This window comes from Malaya genurostris, chromosome 2, assembly GCF_030247185.1.
Source record: "Malaya genurostris strain Urasoe2022 chromosome 2, Malgen_1.1, whole genome shotgun sequence".
Taxonomy (NCBI): domain Eukaryota; kingdom Metazoa; phylum Arthropoda; class Insecta; order Diptera; family Culicidae; genus Malaya; species Malaya genurostris.
Genome location: NC_080571.1, coordinates 338,907,855 through 338,935,354, shown reverse-complemented (window position 1 = coordinate 338,935,354; position 27,500 = coordinate 338,907,855). Strand labels below are relative to the sequence as shown.

The 27,500-nt window shown below is 38.3% G+C and overlaps 2 protein-coding genes across 7 annotated transcripts in view; one reads left to right on the top strand and one right to left on the bottom strand.

Moving 5' to 3' along the window:
• The window catches only part of LOC131431744 (klarsicht protein), a 627,074-nt gene that overhangs the window by 384,714 nt on the left and 214,860 nt on the right, over nt 1–27,500 (bottom strand). The window lies entirely within an intron of this gene.
• LOC131431746 (uncharacterized) lies at nt 21,283–26,658 on the top strand. Its single transcript, XM_058597623.1, has 5 exons — nt 21,283–22,114; nt 22,185–22,367; nt 24,764–26,061; nt 26,121–26,181; nt 26,302–26,658. The coding sequence occupies exons 1-5, from the start codon at nt 22,015–22,017 to the stop codon at nt 26,601–26,603; spliced, it is 1,944 nt and encodes a 647-aa protein (XP_058453606.1). The 5' UTR covers nt 21,283–22,014; the 3' UTR covers nt 26,604–26,658.

Here is a 27,500-nt window from a genome sequence, read left to right as displayed (position 1 = left end):
CAAAATGTTGTTCTCGTGTCGGGTTCGCAACGATCGGGATGTCTTGCCAATCGGTTTGCAAACAATGGAACTGCTCGGTTTGTGGGGTAAGGATCGAAACCGGCAGGTTTTCAAGTTCGCATCCGTAGTAGCCTGGATGACGGTTATGATCATCGTTCCGAAGTGTAGCCTGGAGTACGGTGGTGAAGGTTTCGATTCATTCGCTCGTGGCACTGCTGAACTGATTTATTTTGGTGATTTCATTTCTTCGATGACGTTATTTGCGTTCCGTCGGAAATCGTTCGTTCGAATGATCAACATTTTGCAGGACACTTTTCGGAAGTGTCAGAGTGATGATCTGGTTACGAATTTCAACAGACGGATCTTCAGATATTCTCGTATCTACGCTTGCTTCATCGGAAGCTGTTTGATCTTCTACGTGCCGCTTCCGATGGTGGCTACCGTGTTCAATTACCTATCCGCTGGAAACGAAACGGACATGGCCGATTTCGTTTTACCGCTGGAGAATCAGTTTTACGGGTTGAACATTCGACGGAATTTGGTTCACTATATGATCTACATGGTGCTACTGCTGCCGGCCGTAATGGGATCCGCTTTACTGAGTACCATCAAAGGGACGGTCCTTTTCACAATCATACGTTATGGGGCTACCCTTTTCGAATTGGTTTCGACCAAGATCGACGCACTGGGAGCGCCGGTCAATTTCGAAAGTGACCGTCAAACGCACGAAAGAACTACCGAACTCAAAGAGATCATCAAACTGCATCAAACTGCTCTGGAGTTTGCCGACCTGCTGGAACAAACCATGCAGCACATTCTGCTGTCGCAATTTGTCAATTGTTTGCTCATCTCCTGTTTGATGATGTTTTATATTTCCAGTGTAAGTAGCTTGGAGACGCAGCGGGTGTCGTCGAGACGATTTATTTTTTCTGTTTTGTGCACTCACAGACTTACGGGCCGAATGTCGTCAACATGGTGATTCTGTTTGCCGTCCTAATGGTGGAAGTATTTGCCTACTGCCTCAATGGGAACGAGTTAAGTGAAAAAGTATGCGCACAACATCACCATCGAATGCGCGTTACTAATTGAAATAATTATAATTGTTCTTTGTTTGTTTCGGTGCGTTTCTCCCACTGCATCTGCGTTCAGGCTGCTGCCGTAGCCAAGGCCTGCTACTGCTACCCGTGGTATCTGGAGTCGATCCTGGTACAGAAGCAAATCCAACGAATGATACAACGGTCCCTGCGGAAAGTCGGCATCACGGCGGCCAAGTTCTACTTTGTCGATATCGCACGGTTCGGTCAGGTGCTGCAAGCGTCCTACTCGTACTATTTGATATTGAAGGAACGATTTTAATTTCTTCAAATCTTGATCAAAATAAAACATAAAATCTTTAGCACATACAATCTTAATCGGATGGAAATCATTTTTACTTACTACTTTTCAAATGGTTTGCATTCTTTTGTAAAACGAATTGGTATTTACCTGAAACGAAAAGAAAAAAAAACACACGCTGATTAGTCGAGATTTCACCATCCAAGATAAGTTACGGAAGTTCTAAAATTGAGGAAATGTAATTTGCATCCAAGAAAAAACGAAAATCTCATTTCTCACATTATCCTTTGGATTGAAATCGCTCCCGCAGTTCCCGATGGGCAGTAGAGTAGCATTCGAAAAATCTAATTTCACGCAGCAATCCAATAGACCTTGAAATTCGAGGTCATAATTCGCGAGGATCACCTGCTGGCCTGGCTTGCCCCTGCTGCAATCAATCGACAGGTGGAAAACCATTACGATGGTGTAAAATAAAATCCGCCGATGGTACGAAGCAAAACCAGGCGTCAATTAAAGACCAATTTTCTCGCAACATTTGCTTTGTTCGCATTCCTAAGCAGCAGAAGAATTAAGGTATGGAGATAACAACAGTTTAATCGTAATGACAACGCAACTTTATGTTTTCTCCTTTCAGATAGGTAAACATACCAAGATCGTTTAACACACAGTAGGCTACATGTAACCCCATCATGTGTGTGCTACGCTACGGCCTTCGATTGCGAAACATTTGTTCTGTCCAAGGCCTACTTGAACTGTGAATTTCTTGTTCCACGGTGAATTTCATAGGTACTTAATCGATTGCTAGATCCCTTCTGCTGCTAGCCACCACATCTCATAAATAATAACACGTCGTAATGGATGAGCCAATATAACAGCAAAAACTACAACAACTGACCAATAATAATAACAACAACAACAATAATGGTTGACGACTATTGGATCGAATGAGTGCTGCTGCTTAATGGCGGGAATCGTGTACAATCGCTTATAATTACAACCTCATCATCAGCCGTGGCAGCAAAAAAAAATGCACAGACCGTGTGATGCATGTGTGCATTCATGCATCGCCAGCAGTAGCAAGGCAAATAAAAAACAATCGGTTTCTATGCGAGGCTTCTCCACCCCTGACTAATGGATATTCACTGAGCACCTGGTACGGTAATCGAATCAATGTTTAATGAGCTGAAAACCAAACTGAACGTAGAATAAACAGCTGTTATAACGATTCTAATTCTAATGTTTTCTAATGCACGTAAAACTAGCTGCTGTGTGTTGTGGAAAGTATCTCTAATGTGTCGAAATTTGATTCTATTTTAGTTGAAAACAACTCAGTAGAGTAGACTGCACAAGGCAGCCACTTTGAACCGTAGATTTTCATTTTGCTCATCAATGAACTGGGGTTTTAAAATAAAGGTAGGAAACAAGTCGTTTAAAAGACGATTATTGTTCTTTACAATCCTGCCTTCAGAGTTCAAATAAATGAAAATTAATTTCAAACTGGCAAAATATCGAAAGTTTTCATTAACAATCAATACCTGAAAGATGGTAAAACTTATGCTTAAAAGTTCCCGGCCTAACAAAGAGAACACGATTGTTTTTTGGTTCAATATTAACTTTATTCATCAACGTAATCTCCATCAAGAGCAAAGCAATCATTCCACCGCCGCTTAAACGTTTAAATTTTGTAGAACGATTTATCATTTGCCTAAAAAGAAACCTCAGTTCCAGCCATAACCTCGTCATTCGTGCGAAACATCTTACCGGCGAAGTTTTTTTTTTCAGGAGCGAATACGGTAGATGTGGTAGCAATTCATGTAGTTTTGCCGTTTCTTTGCAATTTCAGCCTTCAAACACTTCAATAACACTCTGTAATATTCACTGTTAATTGTATTTCCTTTCTCAAGATATTCGATAAATAAAAAACCACGCACATCTCAAAATATCGAGGCCATAATCCTTCCAGCCGATTGCTGTGCTTTCGAACGGTTCGAACGAGGTTCACCAGTTGCTGTCCACTCAGATAACGATGGTTATAATTCCGGAGTGAAGTGATGAATCCCTGTTTCATCCATTGTCACATATCGACACAAAACTTCCGGTTTGTTACGTTCAAACATGACCAAACACTGCTCAAAATCATCAACACGTTTTCGTTTTTGGTCAACAGTAAGCAAACGCGGCACCCACTTTGATAGGATAGAATGAAACAGTGAATACAAATCTGTTTCTGGTATTGCTGTTTTTCGTTTTTTTTGTATTTATATTGATTTTAAAACATTTTGCTTGCCGTTAGTAAAAGGAGAATCATGTTCTTTCAGAAGAGGTACGATCAACGCCATGATCATTTAAATAAAGACTGTCCCAGAAAGTATGGACGCACTTTGATTTCGCTGTAAATAATTCACAAGTGTTAGATATTCAAACTTTATTCGATATACTGATAATATTAGACTACAACAAAAGAATATTATTCTCAACATTTGCTACTTAGCCATTGCAGACTAGCTGGCGCACCTTCTTGCGAACGTTCCTCATTAAATTCCGTACAGACTTCTTGGCCACAAGTTTTGACACTTTTTTCCTATCTTTTTCGAACTGTTGAATGGCTGCCGAGACATGTTTCCTAAGATGTGCCTTCGTTAATGCCCAAAATTCCTTAATTGGTCGAAGTTGTGGGCAATTTGGTGGATTCATGTCTTTTGGGACAAAAGTGATATTTTTGGTAGTAAACCATTCTACCGTTGATTTCGAGTAGTGGCAAGAAGCAAAATCTAGCCAGAATACGGATTCTTGTGGCTTCGAATCATGGGTAGAAGTCGTTTTTGTAAACATTCCTTGATGTTCATTGAAGCAGTGGTGACGAAGGGTTCCGAAATCTTACCGCAGCTACAAATTGCTTTCCAGACCATAGCTTTCTAACCAAATTTTTCGACTTCGATCGGTGTCTCGGACTGGTTTAACACCTGCCCTTCTCGCACCGTATAATATTGTGGTCCCGGCAAGGATTTGTAATCGAGTTTCACGTAGGTTTCGTTGTCCATGATTATGCAGTTCAAATTTCCAGCAAGAATCGTATTGTACAGCTTTCGAACCCTCGGCCTGATCGATGCTTCTTGTTTCGGACTACGGACGGAAGATTCAAACGTTCTTTAGCACCAAGAACATTTGACTTCGAAGTGCCCACTTTTTTGGCCACATCCCGAACTGAAACCTCCTTCTTTTGCTCGAACGCCTTCAGTATGCGTTTATCCAACTGAGGGTTAGCAGGACCTATTTTTCGACCCGTTTTCGGTTTATCCTCAAAGGTGTTATCCTCACCAAACTTCCTGATCCGGTTTTTTCACTTACTCCTTCCATTTTTGCTATTCTTTCTCAGTGATAGTCCGCGTTCTGTGCACCATTTGTACACAATTTTTCGACGTTGTTCTGCTGAAAGTCCACGCATTCCGAAACAAACTAATGAAAACGAATAAACACCTGCACAAGTGGTTAGAGAAGAGTGTAAACAGCAGGACGCAGCCATAAAAGTTGCCAGATTCAGAACCATTGCGAAATGGCAGCGGTTTTTGGTTGCGTCCATACTTCCTGGGACAATCTTGAGCAATATAATTTTAATACGAAATGTATACTTCGGGTAAAGAAAACTTCTTCAATTATATGCAAGAACGCATGCACGAGACAATCCATGTGATTCGTATCTTACATTCTTGAATTATATTGACGCTTATGATGGAGTTTTACAAATTGACGAGATGAAGCCAGAAAACATACAACTTATTGCACAGTTAACGGTGTTACGATCCGAAATTTTCCGAAATGAATCGAGTCTTACACTTAGAAAATCGTTTTTAAAAATTTAAAATCGATTTACAAAAAACAGCGTTTTAGTTTCCGATGAAATTTTGTCCCAAAGTAAGTAAGGGGAGACCGGGCCTAGTCCGGACACGGTGTTAAACCTGACAGCATAAAATATCTCCTTAACCAGCAATTATTTCGATCCATCAAGTTTTTATCTCATGCCTCCCCGTGTGTCTATGGTGACATTTGGTCAATACAACGCCGTCGATTGGGTGCTATCACCTTCTGCGTGAGTAACCGAATGAGAGGGAGCGAATTGGTTTTGTAGGTAAAAACTCCAATGAAATGCCAATGTTATTTTAAATCATTCGAATCAACTATTTCGGCTTTACGTTCTGTTATTGATGTTAGTTTGAACACCTTAATGTGGTTTTTAATTTTTGTTAAATTTCCCATTAATTAGCATTTTCATCTCATCCTTAAATAATCCGACGTATAAAGCAAAATACCTCTTATGAGTTACAGCTATTCTTTCGGTATAAGTAATGTTTCTGTTCTTATTATTAGTGATTTATGTAGTATATAGGAAAAATATTCAGAGTGCAATTGGTTGGTTTCAAAGACTAAATATTTAGATACGATTGGTGAGAAATAAAACATTGGATGCAAACTGGAGTATTATTAAGATCTGAAAATTGTAACTATTTCTACAAAACTGAAGAATACGCGTCGATTGCTTTCCATTTGCAAGGAATCGAAAGTCTGTAATTCTGTAACGTTTGTATCCATTTGATGCAAACATTCCATTAAGGCGGGGCTGGTCGATGAAACGGTGACCTCGGGACACGATTTGCTCTGCATACGAAATGCGCCATCGGAATCCGATTGAGTTAACACCTTGAAACATATGCAAACATTTTTTTTTCTATAAACCGCTGCCAGACAGTGGGATCTGGGATAGGTCGAATACACACACATATATTTGATTTCAGTGCGTTGTAATGACGGTCTGGTTAATGCTTTCAAATGACCATTTCGTGTTGAGTTCAGCGATTTGAAAGTGCTTTCTAATACGTTGAAAATTAAATTATTATTGTGTCTTGACAACGAGTTGCCTGTGCGGGGCTAAACCAGACAAAAAAGTAACCTCAATTTACGTTATTATTTTTTTTTATTGAAATAACGTGATTTTCTATTTCATCGCGTAAAAAAGTGTGCATGATGAAAGAAATTTTTATTTTTACTTATACAAAACAATCCAACAAGCTTCAGTGAATTGAACTTTATGAATTGAATATTGAAGAATTGTTTGGTTTCATAGAATCTAGTTAAGATCGGGGCATCCAAGAATACTCTGGAACAAAAAAAAATCAGTATATGAACTCGTGACTGGTGACTTCTGTATAACTTGTGAGTGCAGTATGTTTTTGTAGTACTATATTTAGCAAATTGACATACTGTGGTAATGTCTGTGGAAGCTCTTGTTCATCCAAAAACTACTTCGAAAATAGGCTTTAAGATCTACAAGCGTAACCAAGTGAAGTAACCAGTTGAAGACTGCCCCAGAAAGTATGGACGCAACCAAAAACTGCTGCCATTTCGCAATGGTTTAGAATCTGTCAATTTTTATGGCTGTGTCCTGTTGTTTACACTCTTCTCTAATCACTTGTGCAGTTGTTTATTTGTTTTCATTAGTTTGTTTCGAAATTCGTGGCCTTTCAGCAGAACAACGTCGAAAAATTGTGTACAAATGGTGCACAGAACGCGGACTGTCACTGAGAAAGAGAGCAAAAATGGAAGGAGTAAGTGAAAAAAACGTACGAAATGCAATCAGGAAGTTCGCTGAGGATAACACCTTTGAGGCTAAACCGAAAACGGGTCGAAAAAAAGGTCCTGCTAACCCTCAGTTGGATAAACGTATACTGAAGGCGTTCGAGCAAAAGAAGAAGGTTTCAGTTCGGGATGTGGCCAAATAAGTGGGCACTTCGAAGTCAAATGTTCTTCGTGCTAAAGAACGTTCGAATCTTCGAACCTATAAGAAGCAGAAACAACCAAAACGTAGTCCGAAACAAGAAGCATCGATCAGGCCGAGGGTTCGAAAGCTGTACAATACGATTCTTGCTGGAAATTTGAACTGCAAAATCATGGACGACGAAACCTACGTGAAACTCGATTACAAATCCTAAAGACTCAAGAATGAATCGAATTCACTTATCATTTTCTACGAAGGAAGTGAAGAACATTTTGATAAAAGTGTTTAATGTCTATCAAAATTAGATATCGATTAGAATTTCACATCCACTGTTATTTGAATGCTTATTGCTCGAAGCCTCTACGTGAGGCCGATCGTTGTCGTGAAGAAAAATTTCACACTCGTGTCAGGCAGTTTTTCAATAATGACCGCTACAAATGAATTTTTGGTTTGACCAATCGGAACACGAACATGAACAAGATAAACAAAACGGCACAAAATGTTTAAGAAACTTCTATCTATTTCACTTTTTGAATTTATTCTATGTTTGGCAGCACATTTAAAGCACAGAAACTTGTTTTACTACACCTAGTACGGGAGCAACCGATTAGATCTAACCTTCTGTGGAATTTAGGAATTTATGCAGATTGCGAATTTACAACTTTTCAAGACATTAATTAATTCGACCGGTTTTGAAATGAAGCTTTTTGTGGTAGAGACGATTCGGATTAGTAGCTATTTCCAATAGGCCAAGAAACACTGGGAATTTTAGTAAACATTCAAAATTTGAAAGGAATTCAAATCACTCATTTGGTCAGATGAAACAAAGCCTAATGAATAATAAAGATGAGTTCTTTGAAGCAGGTTCAACTTCTTCAGTAGAGCAGCGGACACGACACCGGTTTTAAGATTAGGAGAAAACGGGTTCACTTCTCTTCCCGCGCACAAATCTATGACACGAACACCTGCCGTTGTTGATGCTGTTTCTGCTCCTGGCAGTGGCAAGGTGTTTGGGTGGAGAAAGCAAGTTATGGTAGCGGCATTCCTTGATATGTTGCAGAAGTTGTAGGTCGCCACAATATTGACACGAACATCAGTGGCGTACTCTTTCCTATTTTCGCTCTCCCTCTCTCACACTCTCTGCTTTGCATTTTGCCGTATGCAACTGTTATCAATCTGGTTTCGATGCACCGTCACCGTCAGAAGCCCCCGCAGAAGGCATTGGATGCACGAATGCGGTTTATGGGGTGCGAAATCGGTGTCCGAATATGGCTGGGGCGCAACAGCAGTAATGACGAGCAACGCGCACGCAACAACAACGAAAAAGAAGAAGAAAAAAAACTGGAATCATATTTCATGCCACGACGAGTCCGTGCAATTACACGCGCCTTGATTAATCACCATGTTTGTGTTCCGAAAGTGAGTTGGTTTCTGCGAGAAAAAAAAAGAAGCAGAAAAAAACGAAGCCACCGCTAAAATTACTCATGTACTGGTGCAGCAACTCCCCATCGGCAACGTTTCTTCTTCGGTTTCAATTGTGCAGTAATTTTTTTTTCTTTCTTTACCTCCTCTTCTATCATCTACGACAGTTATTTGGTCTGATGACGTGTTTCTGTTTTGGAATGTTTTGTGCGATTGTGTGGTGAAACAGTACAGTCACTTTGGTTTGTTGTTTTGCTATTTAGTTTTATTTCATTGTTGGCCGCTGTCACCTTGGCGCAGGGTCCATGTTTTCTGTTTTGGTGTTTAAAGTTGTTTTATAATTCGCTCCGTCAGTTTTGCTCTGCCATTACGTACGGCTTTGGTATTTACGGAACGTAACAACAATAATAATAACAGCTGTGCGGACGACGGCTTGCGGCTCACTGAACTTGGCAACTTCAGGTGCCATGTATGTGTGTGCGTGTGTGAGTTGTGCCAATCATCCAATTGTTGCGCAAGAAGATGTTGCGGAATTTTCTTTGACGCGATTTGCATAGATGCAAAAGTACAGTTGCCTTCGCTTTGTTACAGTATCGTGTTGTTCCGTTGGGTGGCAATGACTTCACAGTTCGGTGCGAACGATGGAAATGATTGCCACTTGGGCCACAATTAGAAATCCTTTCCTAGAGTTAGAATCTATTCGCACAGCAAAATGATCATTGACTTGGGAACATTAGCGTAACAAAGAGAAACGAAATTAACGAACACTCTGGTAGAAAATACACTAGGTCATTAAGATAATGCAAAAAAAATCAAAAGTGCTAGTTTGCTACCTTGATGCAGTGTTCCAAAACTAGATTAACTTTACGATCGAAAATTTAATCTCAATACTTCCAACAGAGTTATTGAAAGCTTGTTAAATAACACTACTTGACCGCGTTCTTTTGCCTCAGTTGGACATTGTTTGCCCAGGACTTGGATGCCTAGCATCGAATTGACTTACGCTTCCCTCCTACTATTTCTATAGTTTTAACCCATCCAGCTTGAAGCTTTGAGTAGAGCTGCGATTTCCACACGCAAAAGAATCTAGGACCATCTGAGTAAATTCTGAGAGTACGAAAATCCGTAAGAGCCGTTGATTTCAAGTAGTGGCAAGAAGCAAGATCTGGCCAGAAGACAACAGGATCGTTGTGGCTTCGAATCATGGGTAGAAGTCGTTTTTGTAAACATTCCTTGATGTATATTTCGCTGTTCATTGAAGCAGTGGTGATGAAGGGTTTCAAAATCTTACCGCAGCTACAAATTGCTTGCCAGACCATAGCTTTCTTACCAAATTTTTCGACTTCAATCTCGGAATGGTTTAAAACTTGCCTTTCTCGCGCCGTATAATATTGTGGTCCCGGCAAAGATTTGTAATCGAGTTTCACGTAGGTTTCGTCGTCCATGATTATGCAGTTCAAATTTTCAGCAAGAATCGTATTGTACAGCTTTCGAACCCTCAGCCTGATCAATGCTTCTTGTTTCGGACTACGTTTTGGTTGTTACTGCTTCTTAGAGATTCGAAAATTCAAACGTTCTTTAGCACGAAGAACATTCGACTTCGAAGTGCCCACTTTTTTGGTCACATCCCGAACTGAAACCTCCTTCTTTTGTTCGAACACCTTTAGTATACGTTTATCCAACTGAGGGTTAGCAGGACCTTTTTTTCGACCCGTTTTCGGTTTATCCTCAAAGGTGTTATCCTCAGCGAACTTCCTGATTGCATTTCGCACGACTTTTTCACTTACTCCTTCCATTCTTGCTATCTTTCTCAGTGAAAGTCCACGCATTTCGAAACAAACTAATGAAAACGAATAAACGACTGCACAAGTGGTTAGAGAAGAGTGTAAACAACAGGACGCAGCCATAAAAATTGACAGATTCTGAATCATTGCGAAATGGCAGCGGTTTTTGGTTGCGTCCATACTTTCTGGGACAGTCTTCACAAAAAATAATAGATGAGCATTTACGTCACATTTAACAATTTAACTTCATAAGAGGAAAGAACGCGACGCGAGCTACGAAAAGTGCGACGTTTATGAAGATAACATTACTAGTGAACACCAGCGTTAGCGTTAGTTCAATTAATTACCTTTCGGAAATTCTAAAGATGAAAAAGATTAACCACGTGCTGATCGACCGTCGGAGGTTTCTGTACTACATGGAATGAAAAGTCCCGGACCTCTCACAGAAAAGAGAACAGGCCTCTATATAGCAAATTTCATGACAACCTATCCACTAGTGTTTGAATAACAACTGATCGTGTCAGACCGAGGTATGGTTTTCATCAAGCTTCGGAAAGTGACTTACCAGCCTATTCATGCATAAAAGCAACGGTGAAATTGAATGATTTGCGGTACAGATTGGTCCACCATCCCCCGTATTCTCCAGATCTGGCCCCAAGAAACTATTATTTATTTATGTACATGAAGGTACATGAAATTTCCGAAATCGAAAAAAAAAATTTGATGCCAAAAGGCTTAGAATTGCATGGAACGTTGAGATTTAGTGTCACCTCGAAAAAAAAAATTTTTTGAAAAAAATTGACTTTTCGGAACTTAGAAAAAGCTGATTTTAAAAAAAAAATTTTTTTTTTTGAGATGACACTAAATTTCGATGTTTTATGCAGTTTTAAGAGTTTTGGCATCAAAAAAAATTTTCGATTTTGGAAATTTCATGTACTCCCCCCTATGGTGCTTTTTCAAGATCGAAAATTTTCAAACCTTTACCACCGGACAGCACCCCTTACGCATGTCCGATTTAGCTTCAATTTTGCATGAGGACATTTTTCGAGGTGCTGAAACTTTTGAGCACTAGCGCTTTACGAAATTAGAAGTGATTGGCACCCTTAGATATATAAAAGTGGTAAAAATCAACGTGTTTTGTCGGTTACGTCACTTATACCATCATACATCTGGAACCAAAAGTCACAACCATTTGATCTTTGAACTTGATCAATGGTCCGACAGTAGCTTCCAAACGAGCCCAAGTTTATTCAAATTGGTAAAGCCAACTCTGAGAAAATTTAGCACGTTCAAATGTCTTCGAAAAGTGCACACATACACACACACAGACATTTTCCGATCTCGTTGAACTGAGTCGAATGGTATATAACGCTATGAGTTTCGGAGGCTCCATTCGAAAGCCGGTTTTTCCAGCAATTCTTATACCTTTCTATAGAAAATTGCAAAAAAAAACTTGTTATATGTAATGTTAAAGACATCACTGCGAGATCGACGTAGTACATTGTGCTACCAATAAATTATCCATTTCAAGTAGAAGTTCATTTGATCTTTGTAAAAAGGTTAGGATTCTGAAAAGAACTGAAGGTTACCATTTCTCCAACTTCAAACGCAGTTAACAATTATCCACTAGTACAATTCCGAACGAATCGGTTGCCTCTCGTTTGGCGAACGGCGCACAAAGTAAATCTACCACATGCTTGTGTGCCCTTCCCTACAGCGCTTAAATTCCGCACCGAATCATGACACTCATGAAGTTGGACGTCGTATGTATTTGTGACGACACTTATTCTGATTGAAAATCGATTTTAGAAAATAAAATTAATGTTCAATTATTAGAAAATCCAAATAATTCTGAAAATGGTTTGGAACTAACTATCATTTATAACCCTTAGAACTGTCGATTTGTATATGTATTCTCTGCGTTATGTTCATACTTTGGTGAGTTTTCCGCACTTGTTTTAAGCGAAAGCCCCTCTAACGGCTAAAAAAAATAACAACGCATGCAATTTTAAGGTTGATTACTTCTTTTCGGATTTTCATTAATTAATTAAATCTAACGAACGACTGATTTTGTGTAACGTTCCCCATCGTTTTCCACTTTTCGTTTTGTTTTCCCTTCAATGAAAACGACCAGAAACTGGATGTTTCAATCACTTTTGTTTGAAGCGAAACTCACACTGCGAATGTCCAACGGCAGATATGCTTACAGAAGAACTAGTTGTTTTTTTTCTCTGCGTTCAGGCTTCATGAACCGATCCTCATATTCGCAAACAAACAGGAAAATTTTGAAAATACACCCAGGTGAGCATAGTAAAGAAAGACGTAGTCCAGCGTCAAAAAAATGGTTAAAGTTTGACCCTTTTCAAACGACACTCCACATCAATTTAGGAAAAACAAGGTGTGAAAAGTGGCTGCTTGTGACAAAGTCTACATGTTCACAAAGTTCAATTGGAATCTTGTTGCAAAAATTGGGTCTAGTTAGCGCACAATTTCTATGTCGATGAATTAGGTTTCGGTGAAATGACCTATTCGGAGAAACGGGTTTCGTTGAAACGACTATTTTAGCTACGGTAGTCGAATCGGCTTCTCGTGTAATGTTTTTTTTTTCGCGATTATTTCTAAAAAAATGTTAGTTATGACTTGTGTACTCTTGTGTACAACTAATCGGATGTGTCCTCAACGCGTATAATAATACCTTCAGCCTTCATCGAACTATTTCGAGCAGGGCCGGTGAAAGAGGTGGGTACGGTGGGTAGCACTACCCACCAGAAAATTCCAAGGGTGGGTAATCACCCACCTGAAATTTCGAACAAAAAACAATGGAAATATTAGCATTATTCATAATAAGAAGAATATTTTATTGTAATACGGAATAATAAATAAAATCAAAATTATAGAATCAGCAAGGATGTGAAGGTTTTTTCCAAGTGGGTGCCGCGATTGCTTTCGATGGAACAAAAACAGCAACGAGTCGATGATTCAGAAAGCAGTTTAAATTGAACGAATTGGGCTTTGATCTGCTTCCCGACCCCCTATTCGCCAGATTTAGCTCCCAGTGACTACTGGCTCTTTGCTGATCTAAAAAAAAATGCTCCAGGGAAAAAGATTTGGCTCAAATGAGGAGGTCATCGCTGAAACTGAAGCTTATTTTGAAGCGAAAGATTAATTTTTTTATAAACATGGTATTGAAAAATTGGAAAAACGTTGGAACCATTGTATCACCCTAAAAGGTGATTATGTTGATGAATACAAAAAAACATGAAAAAAAATGTTGTTTCCATTGTTAGTCTCGGGACTTATTGACGACCCATGTGTTACATACAAGTTCACGGTTTCCGTTAAATTTCTGCGTTTCAATGAGTGTGTTCGCTTGTAATAAAATCACTCATACAAACCAAGATTCTGTATCGAATAAACTTGAACTCTGTGTGGTTCAGAAAAGAAGTAAAAGTTGCTAACACATCATTTAAACAGTCCAGGAACTAACCAGAAAAAGATAATTTCGTGTGCAGGCATATTTTTTATTTATCAACATTATCATCTTCAAATGACATACAATCGTTCTAGCACTTTTCCTTATTTTTTAATTTTACTTCACTGGTCTCAACATCGGCTTCCTTTGCGGCGATGGCTGTCTTATTCGAGTCAAAAATTTTTCGCTGGCGTGTCTTTTTCTGATCCGCAAAGGACAAGCAACCGCTGGGGGCTAGGTAATTGTAAACAAGGTGGATGAGGGGAAACAGATCGCAGCCCAATTCGTTTAATTTTTTCATTGTTTTCATTGACTTATGGCACGGTGCATTGTCTTGGTTGACGGTGAATCACTTTTGATGGTACTTTCCCGTTCAAGATAGTCGATGTTAATTATACCTCGAACATCTAAAAAACTTATGTCATGATTGTTCCAGTTACCTGTTACGTTTTCAGATGGCTTTCCCAGTCTGAATGCTGGTATGACTACGGATAAAAATAGTGAATCCATGTTTCGTCCACTGTTTCATACCAACGCATTCCATTTTATTGCGGCCGACTTTTGTTAATTATGAGCCGATTGAAGTCTTTGAAGGTTGGTACTTTGAATTGAAAAAAAATATTGGCAGTGATTTTGAAACCAGGTTAAACCTTAGATGCGAAATTTTGCTTTAAAACTTAGTACCGAAAACTCTTCAAACTTCTAATTGACGCGTTTCATGAAAAGTTTTATAGAATCAATTTTTTATTGAAAAGAAAACGACTGCACTTTTTAGGGATAAATATCATTTCCATTAGAATAGAGAAAAGCTTCGAAATAGTGGGTCGTTCTCAGCAGTATTAAAAAACGGTAACCGGCCCTGATTTCGAGTGATGCACATCCTCTGGAAATCCTCTTCTCAGTCGGATAGAAGACAGTTTTGCGCTTGTACGCAGCGAATCGCCGTAATCAGTAGATCCATTCGCATCGAGGATCCAACTCAACAGCTTCCTAAATCGTTTTTTGTTTACTCTCTCATTCGTAAATGATCGCATCCAAAAAAAAAACGAAGAGAGACACGTCTCTCACTGCAACAAAAGAGAGTATCACTGTCAAACGTCACTAGCGTTCACCTACAAGACGAAACAAAAATAATGTCTGCAGAGAGATTCAGTCCAATTTCAATTCTCATTCTTTCTTTTATATAATGATAATCTGTGAAGTTTGAGTTTAAGGAGTGTCTAAAATATGCTAAATTGAAGTAATCACATCGTGGAAACTCTTTGAAAACCAAAACTACTATAGATACGAGCACCAACAGGTGAAAATCTTTGTGATTCGATTCTCGAAACTTTGGTTGAATATCGGTTCTGCACAGTATACGATTTTCACTGAAAACCGAAAATGACTGAAAGGGAAAATGAACGATCTCGTTCTCCAAATGCGCAAGCAGAGCTGAAAATGACATTTATTTATTTTTCGTCGTTTTCGTTTTGAGGCACTGAAGTTATCGCGATTCACCTTCTCAAAAAAAAAATTGAGCGGAGTGAAGAAAGTTTGTGATTATACCTCAGGAACCGGAACTGACAGTCATTTGATTTTCGCATTTGATCAATGGCACCACAGTAGCGTTCAAATTTACCAAAGCTTGTGCGGAGAAGACTAAACCGAGAGGTAAAGATTCCGTTTTGTCGGTTACGTCACTTATATCATTGCATCTCCGGAACTGTGACAACTATTTGGTCTATAAACTTGATTCTCAATCTAAGAGTAGCTTCCAAACGAGTCTAAGTTCGATAAGCATTTTCGATCAAATTTAGTAAAAAGAAATTTTTTCAGCAATATCGTTTCTATAGCGAAAGGCAGAAAGCAATAATGGCATGATTTCCAAGTAGCATAAACCGAAAAATTTAACTTAAGAGACTTCTTTCGGTATCGTTGTTTAGAAGTTGAGAGGTTGAGTCATTGTCAACAGAATATTTATTACCAAATCTTGATCAAATCAAATCAAATTTATTTTTTTTTTTATTTAAAAGATGTTTTTTATTCAGGCCTATTTGCGTACAAGCTTTACGTGGCCGAATTAGCCGATTTTTTAAATAAACAATGTTTTGAAGTGGATCTCGTTGTCACTCTTTTTCTAGGAGGAGAAGAGCTTCCATTTCCCTCCTGCGAGGGTTGAGGGGCACTTTCAAATCAAATTTGAATACAATTATGTTTGCCAGCCAGCTTCATACAAATGAAATCCTACATGCTCACGAGAATAAGAGGCATGCAGTGTCCCTAGTTTAATGTCACCCGTATTCAGCTTAGTTTCACATTAGAAAACTAGTAAGTTGGCTTTTTTTTTTCTAGAAACCACGTTTTGAACCTTTCTCTATAGAAAGGTAATAGAGTTGCTGAAAACCCCAACTTTCGATCGGAACTTGGAGATCCCTAGTGTTCTATACCATTCGACTCAGTTCGTCGAGTATGCAAAATATCTGTAATATACACATGTATATAACGTTTTTTTGCACTTTTTTTCGGTGATGGCTGGGCCGATTTTTACAAACTTTGATTCAAATGAAAGGTCTTGCGATTCCATACAAAATCCCTGAATTTTGTCTGGCCCTGACTTCCTGTACCGAAGTTATGAGGTAAAATGTGCACAAAACAGAAAATAAGCTTACTCATTTTTCTCAGAGATGGCGTGACCGATTTTTAGAAACTTAGGGTCTTCACAACACTCCTGAATTGCGATTATAGGGTAATTAGTGAAAAGAATCCAATTTCAAATTACTTACTCACTGTTCTCAGAGATGGTGGCATGACTGATGTTTACAAATTTAGATTTTATGGATGATTTTATGGTTCATTACAAAACTTCAGAATTACAACTAGATCTGACTTCCGGTTCCGGAATTATAGGGTAAAGTGTGTTGAAAATTTTACACCATCACTTAGAGGGTCAAACAAAACTCGTAGAAGATTTCAAAATCGGCCGTTTTCCCAAACAGATCTCATTCATTCAATTCAATTCAATTATCTGCGATGATTTGACCGATTTTAGATAGTTAGCGTTCAACTTCCGAGCCAAACAGTCGATGTTTTCTCAGGAGTCGCACAATCTATTCACTACGTTTATTTGCCAATCAGATCGTTCAAATTCAAGTACAGTGCTCGCGAAATCCGCGAAGTAAACGCCGGGATGCGTGAAAACACGTTTCGGATCGATTACTCGAGTTTTCCGAAACACTTTTCGCACGAAGTGATCCATAAATTCGTCGGAAAGGAGCTTGGTTTAACCCGCGAAAATGTTCTTCAACTTCAGCCAAGCAGACGGCTTGGGTGCACCTTCGTGAAGGTCAGTAACCTCGAGCTAGCCGAGAAGATTGTTGAGCAACACGACAACAAGCACGAGTTCAACGTCGACGGGAAGTCCTACAAGTTACGAATAACGATGGAGGACGGGGCGGTTGATGTACAAATATTCGATCTTCCCGAAGACGTCACTAACACTCAAATCGCGTCTTTTCTCGCTGACTACGGCGAGGTGCTAAAAGTTCGTGACCTCTATTGGGATAATCGATACGGTGTTTTCGAAGGAGTAAAGACTGGTGTGCGTATCGCTCGGATGGTGGTGAAAAAGAATATCCCCTCACTCGTAACCATCCAGGGGGAAGATACAGCGGTAGGTTACAAGGGGCAGCGGCACACTTGCTTACATTGCCACGAATTTGTACACATTGGCATCCCGTGTGTGCAAAACAAGAAACTACTAGTGCAGAAGCTCACTGCGGATCTCTCATACGCGAACGTCACGAAAATGTCGGCCCAGCCGAAGAAGACAGCACCGATGAAAAAACCACCGCGGCAGCAGCCAGCGGACACACAATCCTCGCCCGAACCCGCGGGACTCCAACCAAGCATTTCGATCCTCGACCCGAAGATAGCCGAGACACAGCAGAACATCACAATGGCTCCCCCAGTTACACCTGCTTCCATCCAGCAGAGAATCACTGCAGCACAAGCTGCCCCCCAGCCCTGGATACCGGCAACTCTCAGTGCACAACGGAAAAACGATGGCAACGAAACGGACAGCTCGCAGACATCGAACGGTCCACGCCGTTCGAACAGACAGCCGAACAAAAAATTGAAACCCAGCAAAGGCGAGTCTGCACACGACCTATCGGATAGTGAAATGAAATGTTGATGGACTTCGTCAGCGTTAACATTGGAACCGTCAATATAAACACGATAACCAACGAAACAAAACTGAGCGCTCTCCGCACTTTCGTCCGATCGATGGATCTCGATATTGTCTTCTTACAAGAAGTTGAAAACGAAACACTAACATTACCCGGCTACAACGTGGTTTGCAATGTGGACCATGCGAGGAGAGGTACTGCTATTGCTCTCAAAGAACACATGAAATTCTCTCATGTAGAAAAGAGCCTGGACGGGAGATTGATCGCACTGCGTGTAAATAATGTTACACTGTGTAATATATACGCTCCATCCGGTACTGCTCTTCGAGCGCAACGCGAGCGTTTCTTCAACACAACTGTCGCTTACTACCTCCGTCATCGGACAGAACACACCATCTTCGGTGGCGATTTTAACTGCGTGTTGAGAATATGCGATGCTACAGGAACGAACGCTAGCCGATCGTTACAATCAGCCGTCCAACAACTACATCTGCATAACGTGTGGATCCAGCTTCGACCACGTGACATCGAGTACACCTACATCACGCACAACTCTTCGTCTAGGCTCGATCGCCTGTATGTAAGCGCTGGCTTGCGAAATCATCTGAGAGCCACAGCCACTCACGTCTGCTGCTTCTCCGATCACAAAGCTGTCACCGCAAGAATTTGCCTTCCTTTCACCGATAGACCTCACGGTACCGGATTTTGGTCGCTTCGCCCACATCTTTTGACTTCCGAGAATATTGACGAGTTTCAAATTCGGTGGCATTCCTTTCGTGACCGTCGTATCGATCGGATGGTAGTTTGCATTAGAGCAGCTGTGCGTTAATCCATTCTAATCCGTTTCAAGGTCATTTAATATCAGATCTTTTGTTCGTGAGCTTGTGCAGTAGATCAATACAGTATAAACAATAAATACCGTTAGACAGTGCCGGGTGCTATTGTGTTAAAACAATAAGAACAGTGAACCGACGTTTAGTGTGGTGCCGTGAACCGGTGCTGTGTGCATACACAGAAAAAAAATTTTAAATTTAAACGCCATGTATATAATTAAACTCGTAAATATACATTTATGTAATCAACAATTGAATTGAAATTTAAGCGCAAAATAATGTACATAATTAGAGCATCAAAATACATGTGAATTTATATTGTTTTTTGCTTAATTGTACAGCACATTTTAATTTTCAATTGCTAGTTTAAAAACAATGTTGAGTTCTTGAATTTCTCATAATCGGAACTGTAATTTTCAACCGACATGTAAAATCAAAACAACATTCATTGAAATTTCATAAACAAAACAAATGGCTGCCGCGATAAATTGCACGTCAACTTTTATCCATCTGTTTATAATTTGTAGTGTTCTGTGCGGAAATAATGTCAATTGAAATAAGTTGTAAGTTTTGTGTGACTGTTTTCAAAGATATAGAACATTTTATTTACCATATGCGAGTGCATAAATATCAACGATATTTTGAATGCCCGATTTCGGAGTGTGCAGTACGTTGCCGATCTTTCGAGTCTTTTAAAAAACATCTTAGACAACGACATGTTGAAATAAAACTTCAACGTACTTTCCGTTGCTCCGTCTCGTCGTGTAATTCCGTTGAAGACAGTGTAAAGTTGATGGCCAAACATATGACGAAACATCTGAAATCCGGTCAACCCGTGTTTTGTCCGTTTGGTTGCATATGCAAAAAACCTTTCGTAACTGTAAACAGTATGCGAATTCACAACATGTACTTCCACCGGAACGGAAACATCCGAATAGATAGTGATGAAAGTTTATTGAAACAGACCTCCGTTCCACAGTTGGACTTTCTCCAGTTAAATGAATCTTGTTCGTTGAATGCATGTTCAGAGTCTCCAAATCCACTAAACACCTTTTATAAAACTAACGAGAACATATGTAACATTTTCGGAAACCTATTTCTCAAACTGTTATCAAAAAAACATGTGACAGAATCCGCAATACAGGAAGTAGTAGTGGCGTTGGGGGAGGCTGTTTCGGTTCAAACAAATAGCTTCAAAAATTTCTGCTTATCGATCGATTACGGAATCAACGAACAAAAAAATAACAATTCACATCATTTAGAACGAAATTTCTGCAATATCTTCGATATCATGTTCGGACCTATGGGACTATTTCGATCACCTTACATGCGAAAAAAGTTTTATCGCGAGCATTACAGTTTTGTCTCTTCAATTCCTATTGCACTTCAAAAAGACAATGAACATAAAGACGCTTTCTACTACTATGTACCAATATTGGAAACACTGACCGCGATGCTCAATGATCCAACAATTTACAACGCTGTATTTCGGAAAAAACTCAAAGTGTCTGGTTACCTGACAGATTTCGACGACGGTACCAAGTTTAAAACCAGTTCATTTTTCTCCGATAAGACATTAAATCTTTTTTTATATCAAGATGCTGCTGAGATGGTTGTTAATGCTATTGGCAACGCCACTGGCCGATATAAATTATTATGCGTTTACATGATAATTGGAAACATTGATTCACATTTACGATGTAAAACCGAAAATGTGCAACTAATACTTCTTTGCAAAAATAAGGATTTTTCTTATTTCGGTTCGAATTGCATATTTCGACGACTCGTTGAAGATATTAAAATACTGGAAGAAAACGGGATTGTTGTACATGGTGGGGGATTTCCTGAAACTATACGAGGTTCAATATTTACTACAATGAATGATAACTTGGGAGCACATCAAATAGGAGGTCTTGTAGAGAATTTTTCAACAAGCTCTCACTTCTGTAGAACTTGTTATATTGATCACAAGTCGTTCAAAATTGATAGCTTGAATAAGGCAGAAATGAGGAATCCTGAAACGCATAAACATGACATTCAGATGATCACAAACAATGCAAGTTGTATACCTTTCCGAGGAATAAAATCAGAATGTATATTTGATGAATTGCAACACTTCAAAATGTTTGATCTAGGAGCCGCTCCGTGTATAGCTCACGACTTATTTGAAGGATGGATTAACAATGATCTATTTTTAATACTGAAACGCATCTGCAAAGAGAAACATATATCTCCTTTGTACATTCAAGGTAGAATGAACGAAGTTTGTCATAAATTGAAACTGGACACGAAAATTGCCATTGACTTTACTAGAAAATCCAGAAACATAAAAGCAAAGGCTTGTGATATCTGGCACATTGTTCAAATTCTTCCATTTTTGTTTATAAATAAATCAATTGATTATAACGACCCGATAATACATATGCTGTTGCTGATTAAAAACATCACAGACATTATCACTACACCAGTTGTATCTCAAAATCAAATTCACCTGCTACGATCACTAATAACGGAATACATTGAACTTCGAACTCATCACTTTGATACTCCACTTAGACCTAAACATCATTTCACCACCCACTATCCTTGGATCATATCGAGACTTGGACCTCTTATGTCCTTCTGCACTTTATTTTGTGAAAGAAAACATTGTTTTTTTAAGCGAGCTCTACGAAGCACTCTTAATTTCAAAAACGTCGTGAAGTTCTGTGCGGAGCAACATCAGTTTTACCAAGCTCTACTAACACAAGAAAATGCTCGTTTTGAAAGGCATTTTTTGGTATCAAAGTTTGTAGAAACGTATAAAGACCTCCCTGAGGTAATGCAATCGGAATTACGGAAATTTTGCCTCCTAGACCTAGTGTCACTCTATGCCGAAAAAGCATCATATTGTGGACACGATTATGAGAAAAATGATTTCATATTCCTCGAACATGATGAGTATGGTGAAAAATTCTATGTGGTTCAAATTCAGCTGTTGATTTTCAACAAATACACTGAACAAGTTTTTGTTTTTGGACTAAAACATTCCGTTCTCCAATCTCCCGACAAAGGAACTCTGGAAATCAATTTAAATCCACTGCTAGTTGTTGCTAAAAATATTAAGGATTTTGTCGACCGAACTCCTTTGAAATCGTTTCTTGAAAATAAAAGGCTTTATTTATTCATTCAGCATGCGATTCCTTTGGTTTGAGCACCTGATATTAAAAACTTCAAATAAAAATACAGAATGGCGACCAATATTAAAATTTACAAAATATGCGACGCGTCTCGATTCAACAGAATGGCCCTACCGGCTCTTTCCAGCGTCTCCAGTTTATTAGAACAAGGTAAGAATTGCCATGTATTTTCCAATACTACTTAATCTCTAATTTTTTGTTTTTCTTCTTTATTTATTAGCATCAATTACATTAGGCAAAAATTTTGAAACTATATACATAGAAGCTGATGGATGTAAAATCATCTCTGACTTAGCATTAGCCGCCTTCGAAACTCAGCTGTTAATGGTAACTGAGGAAGATGAAGCTTGGACACCAAACTTTCAGCCACAAACGAAACAACAATCAGCTTTAGAAATTTCAGGTACGTTGAAAATTTATATCTGTGTTGATTTCCATACGAACGAATCGTAAGCTCTCACTATTTTTTACTGTGGTGGTAATACTAACTCTATTATTGAGTTTCCTGTATTTAAATATTAGAAAACTCAAATTCGAGAATACATAATAAAGTAGTATATAATCCTTTCCTTGTTTGCCGTAAATACACAATACTTATAACTTACAAACAAATTTCCATCGTTAAGACATAAATATTTATTGTCAAAAATTTCAGTACCCAATAATCATCTCGTAATTATCATTTCACACATCGTTACAGAGCGATGGAAAGATTGTCCAATACCTACATACGACCTATTCTGGCAAAAAAAATGTAATCCTTATCCATATCTTTTCAATAAGTTCCAGAAAGCATATTTTGTCGTGAAGCTAGAAACTGTTGGTTTCGCCTAATGTGCACAATATTTGGTATTTGCTTCTTTGTTGTGAATCGCAACTACTGAGGATAAGTCCATTGCAATGCCTAAAATATCAATGTTTTGATCAATTAACTTCGACATCATTGTTTTTCATTCGTCCGAATGAATAAACTTCACAAAAAATCTTACCTTACTCCTGAGTAAATCTTAATTTGTATCTTGATTTCATATTTCGTTCAAAAAAAATTGCAATGCGAACGCGGTATTGGTCAGGGATGCCAGGTTCTTTTTTTTTAATTTGTTATTGCAAAACCAGTCTGTGCAAAATCTGATCGGAATCATTTTGGTAAGCAAAAAAAGGTCTCGCTACTTCCAAACGTCCTGTCGGAAATTTATTTCATCTCGGATTTCCCGAGCAAATTGAAGACTTTTTGGGGTCATCATCTGTGATAATCACAGATTAATCTGTGAACCTGCCATCCCTGGAGTTGGTAACCTAAACTGTAATATATACGAAAATGCAGAGATACCAGATCGTTTATTTTAAAATCTGTGTTTTCCAGAAAATTCGTGAAGAAAATACTAGGTCCCGTACGATACACTCTTGTAAGTACGAATATCAAGTACGTTTTTACAAGTAGTATTTGAAATTTGAGGAATCTGTGTTTGTCTGTCTTTACTTTCAAAAAAGCTTTAGAGAAGTACAATTTTGGAAATCTCCAACATATTAGAAATCCGTGAAACGCATATAATTTGTACACCTGGCATCTCTGCAAAAATGTCATGAGAATGAAATGTTACACGCTCGTTATATATTAGTCTAAAGTGAGTACAATTTCATTTTCTTTCGCTGAAATGGAACTACTATATAGTGTAACTTGCTTTTTATTCATGCCAAACCGCGGATGTTTTATATGGGAGATTTACAATAGAACTGAAACTGGAACAAACGTATCTCCGTTTAGTTTAATTTATTCGTAATTCCTTCGTATTTTCTAGTAATAATTCTATCATCCAATTTTTTACTATCTACAAACTTTTTGTTTTATATTATCTACAAAATTTTCGTTGCATACCTATTCATTTTATGGGTACCATTGTTTTTTATGTTACAGTTTGGCATTGAAAATGTAATACTTTGTTTTGCACAGTATTCTGCTCTGCTAAAGCATTGTAATAATAATCCAAATTAATCGGGTCCAATTATTTTTGGGTTGCTTATTCACATTAGTATCTAACGTTCAATTATCGTGTAAGTAAATGTGTTGCCATATTAAACGATTTTCTGTAAAACCACCATTTTCCAATTGATGTCGTTACACATGTCGCTTTTTTAAAACAATAATAAGCCAGATGACATTCACTTTGAAAAGGAATTCTAAAAAGTTCAGCACTCGCTGAAAGTTATTCACAACAGTAAACGCAAAGAAAGGATTTTTTAGACAGATTTCAGGAGAGAATTTCGATAGATTCTCATGGCATCCCTGTGTGAAGATGCTATAAACATAGCAGCAGAGTTGCCATTTTAAAATCTGTGTTTCAACTTGAAAAATCTGTGTACCATGTGTGTCGCATATGCTCAATCATAATCTGTAAAACACTTTTTGAAAATCTGCCTTTTTTATGAAATAATAATAAAAATCTGTAAAATCTGTAAATTTTGATGAAATATGTGTGGCAAAATAGGCGAAAAAAAACTGTGATTTTACAGAAAAATCTGCGAATATGGTAACTCTGCATAGCTGTAGTCAAAAACATTTGGAAGCATATTGTGATCGGCTCATAACCACAAGTAAATGTGATGTTCGCTTTTGCAGCAAATACGATTCGGGTACGTGTAAAATTATTTTCTATAGATACATGAAAGTTAACCAAAAATTGTTATTTCCGCAAAAATTCATTTGCATTGCAAGCATTTAAAAAAATCAGAACTTTCACAAAAGCCACTTATTCCTTAAAATACAGTACGAAATAAAAATTCTGCTTTCATCTTATACAGGATCAGTTTTCATGGGCTCATCCCAAGATCAATCAGGTTTGCCTGAGGAAGAAATACCCTTAATCGCTTCTGTCACGTCGAATACTGGAATGACACAAGCAGAAAATATAATGGACGATGCCGAGATGATCACCGTAGAATTCACAGAAGATAAATTTCAAGTTGCTGTACAGAACAAATCAAATTCAAATGTTGATAGCGAGGAGGACACTTCTGATAGTATTGAAGATTTCTCATCAAATATAATCGAGCGAACTTTTGATGCGACGGAGCAGCATGTGCTGGTGACTGGAAATGTACCAACAGCAGTGAGAGCAGAGTTTTTTCGACCTTGTGATCAACGCTATGAAAATTTAACCAGGCAGATTCGCAGGGCCAGTAACGATATAGAAAATCAATCTCCAAATTCCAACAAAAAATGTAACTCTTCGGATGGTGTACATCTTCAGAAAAGTGGTAAAAAACACGCTTCAACAGAGATGAAATTTCGGTGTTTTAATATTAATTGGAACAAAATCAGTGACCGACTTTTAGATCGTTTACGATCTTTGCAAGAATTTAAAATAAATAATCCAGGTATATTCATTCCCGCATCCATCCGTGTTACCAAGACTGATTTGACCGCATTAACGAATGCTGTGGTTGACCAGCTCCGTATGATAGACTCAATGATCCGAGCTGAGACTATGGAAACTGTGTCACGTCAAATTTTTGAAAAATTCCCGGCTTTAGATTACACGGATGATGATGGTTTTGGAGCCGGACAAGGTTACGTTGAGTTAAAATACAAAATGATCAATCGCAATAATTATTTAAATCGATTTAAAAGCTGTCGGGCATCAATTTCGGATATCGTAATGAATTTGAAGAAAAAGCGAAATTCTCGAGCAGGAACACGCAAGGAATATTGGGAGAAAACATCCAATATATGTGGAAAGCATATTCTGTCGAAGTTATCCCGAGATGAGCCAAATTTAATGACGAACGATTTTCTACTACAATCACAGGCTTACGTAAGACACAAATTGGACGAGAAAGTCGAGACAACTGTAATGCTATCACAGCTTCCCGTTCTTCGACGTAGGATATTACTCAATTTTCATTTCGAAAAGGCAACTGGAGTTAACGTTAATGATTTCCGGAGGTATTTTTTGATGAAAAAAGAAAAAATCATCCAATACTCACTTGTTAAAAATAAGAACTTGCACTTGAGTGAAAAATCGTCCGATTATGACATTCTTCAGTTTTTATGCTCGCTTGTAGGAGAGAGTTTCAGCGAAATAATCATCCACAAAGAAGTAAACGTTGTTCATAATTGTCTAATCCATGTTTCTGAATTAATTTTTTTGTACCGTAGATTGGCAGCCGTATTGATGATATCATCGTAGATAATCCTGGACCGGTACTGGCAGCTGTTGGTGAGTAGAACGTAGGAACTAGTTTCATACAAATGTGCTCCTTATTACTTTACCTTTATTCTATATCTGTTTGAATGTGAAGATGATGATCATCATATGTTTTTTGTTGTATCATTTTAGATGTTGGAAATGACAAAACAATGTTTTATTGTTATGCAAATGATGTGCGTCTTTCAGAGGGAGCGGAGGATATACTAACAGGAATGGAGGATCTTTTTACCATCTATTTTGTTCATAATTTTATGTATGCTAAATCTGTTTCCAAATTTTTGGAGCTACTACAGGAATATTTTTTTAAAATAATTACTTTCGTTGCATCAAAGTCTACTGCAAGTCGAATAGGTCAAAGACAGAGAAGAGTGAGAAAAGTTATTGCAGATATATCTAATTTCGATGTAGCCTTTGAAGAAGCTACTGAATAATGTAATGTCATTTATTATTCCCTGAGAACAAAACCAATTAAAGTCCATTAATTTTTCTGTATTTGTGTATTTATTTCAATGCCTGGCTAATGCATTAATTTATAATTCATGCATACACACACATCGATATACATATTACATGAGAGTAAAATTAAACTGAAATGTTAATATACAGTAAAAGCAATAAAACATTATTTCGTTGAAAATTAAATTCAGTTGAATTTTACAAGAACACAATCTCAATTCATGCAAATTCGTTGAATGATTGAATTTTACATTTATTTCCGTGCTCCAAATATGTGCATGAAAATGAATGTGAAATTACATAAAAATTTTAACTGTGTATTTATTCTCGGAGGTCGTTGTAACTAACGCTTGGCCTCAGCGGCCGAGTTGCTACGGATCATTAGCTAAGTATAATATTTTTTCCCTTCGTGTCCCTTTATCGTCTTATATTTTGACTCCCCCTATAATTTGCGCGGAACCTCAACCGCGCTATGGCAAGTCCATTAAATTCTCCCCTGCCCCCCGAAGATAAAATGGAAACAGATTTTAAATCTGCCCCAAATAGTAAGACTCACCGGGTTAAACAGTATCCCGAAGAGCCTTCACCCTCGGCCGGCCTTTATGTGGTTTATTTTCGGACCAAAGAGAAGAATAAACCGCTTAATATTTTGAAAATATCTAAAGACTTGGAGTCGAAATATACAACATTGAAATTTATTTCAAAAATTCGTCCCGATAAGCTCAGGGTCTCGTTGACCAGTCTGAAACATGCTAATGAGATCGCTCGAAACGATCACTTTACGCGGGACTACCGCGTTTATATACCAGCTCGCGAAGTCGAGATAGACGGAGTGATCACGGATCCAAGTCTGACATGCGAGGACATTCTCA

Excerpts from the sequence above, each read along its gene's own strand:
- LOC131431746 (XM_058597623.1), top strand. The coding sequence starts at position 22,015 with ATGGCGACCAATATTAAAATTTACAAAATATGCGACGCGTCTCGATTC. Across the intron at positions 22,115-22,184 it reads CTCCAGTTTATTAGAACAAG|CATCAATTACATTAGGCAAA; the intron begins GTAAGAATTGCC and ends TTTATTTATTAG. Across the intron at positions 22,368-24,763 it reads ATCAGCTTTAGAAATTTCAG|GATCAGTTTTCATGGGCTCA; the intron begins GTACGTTGAAAA and ends CATCTTATACAG.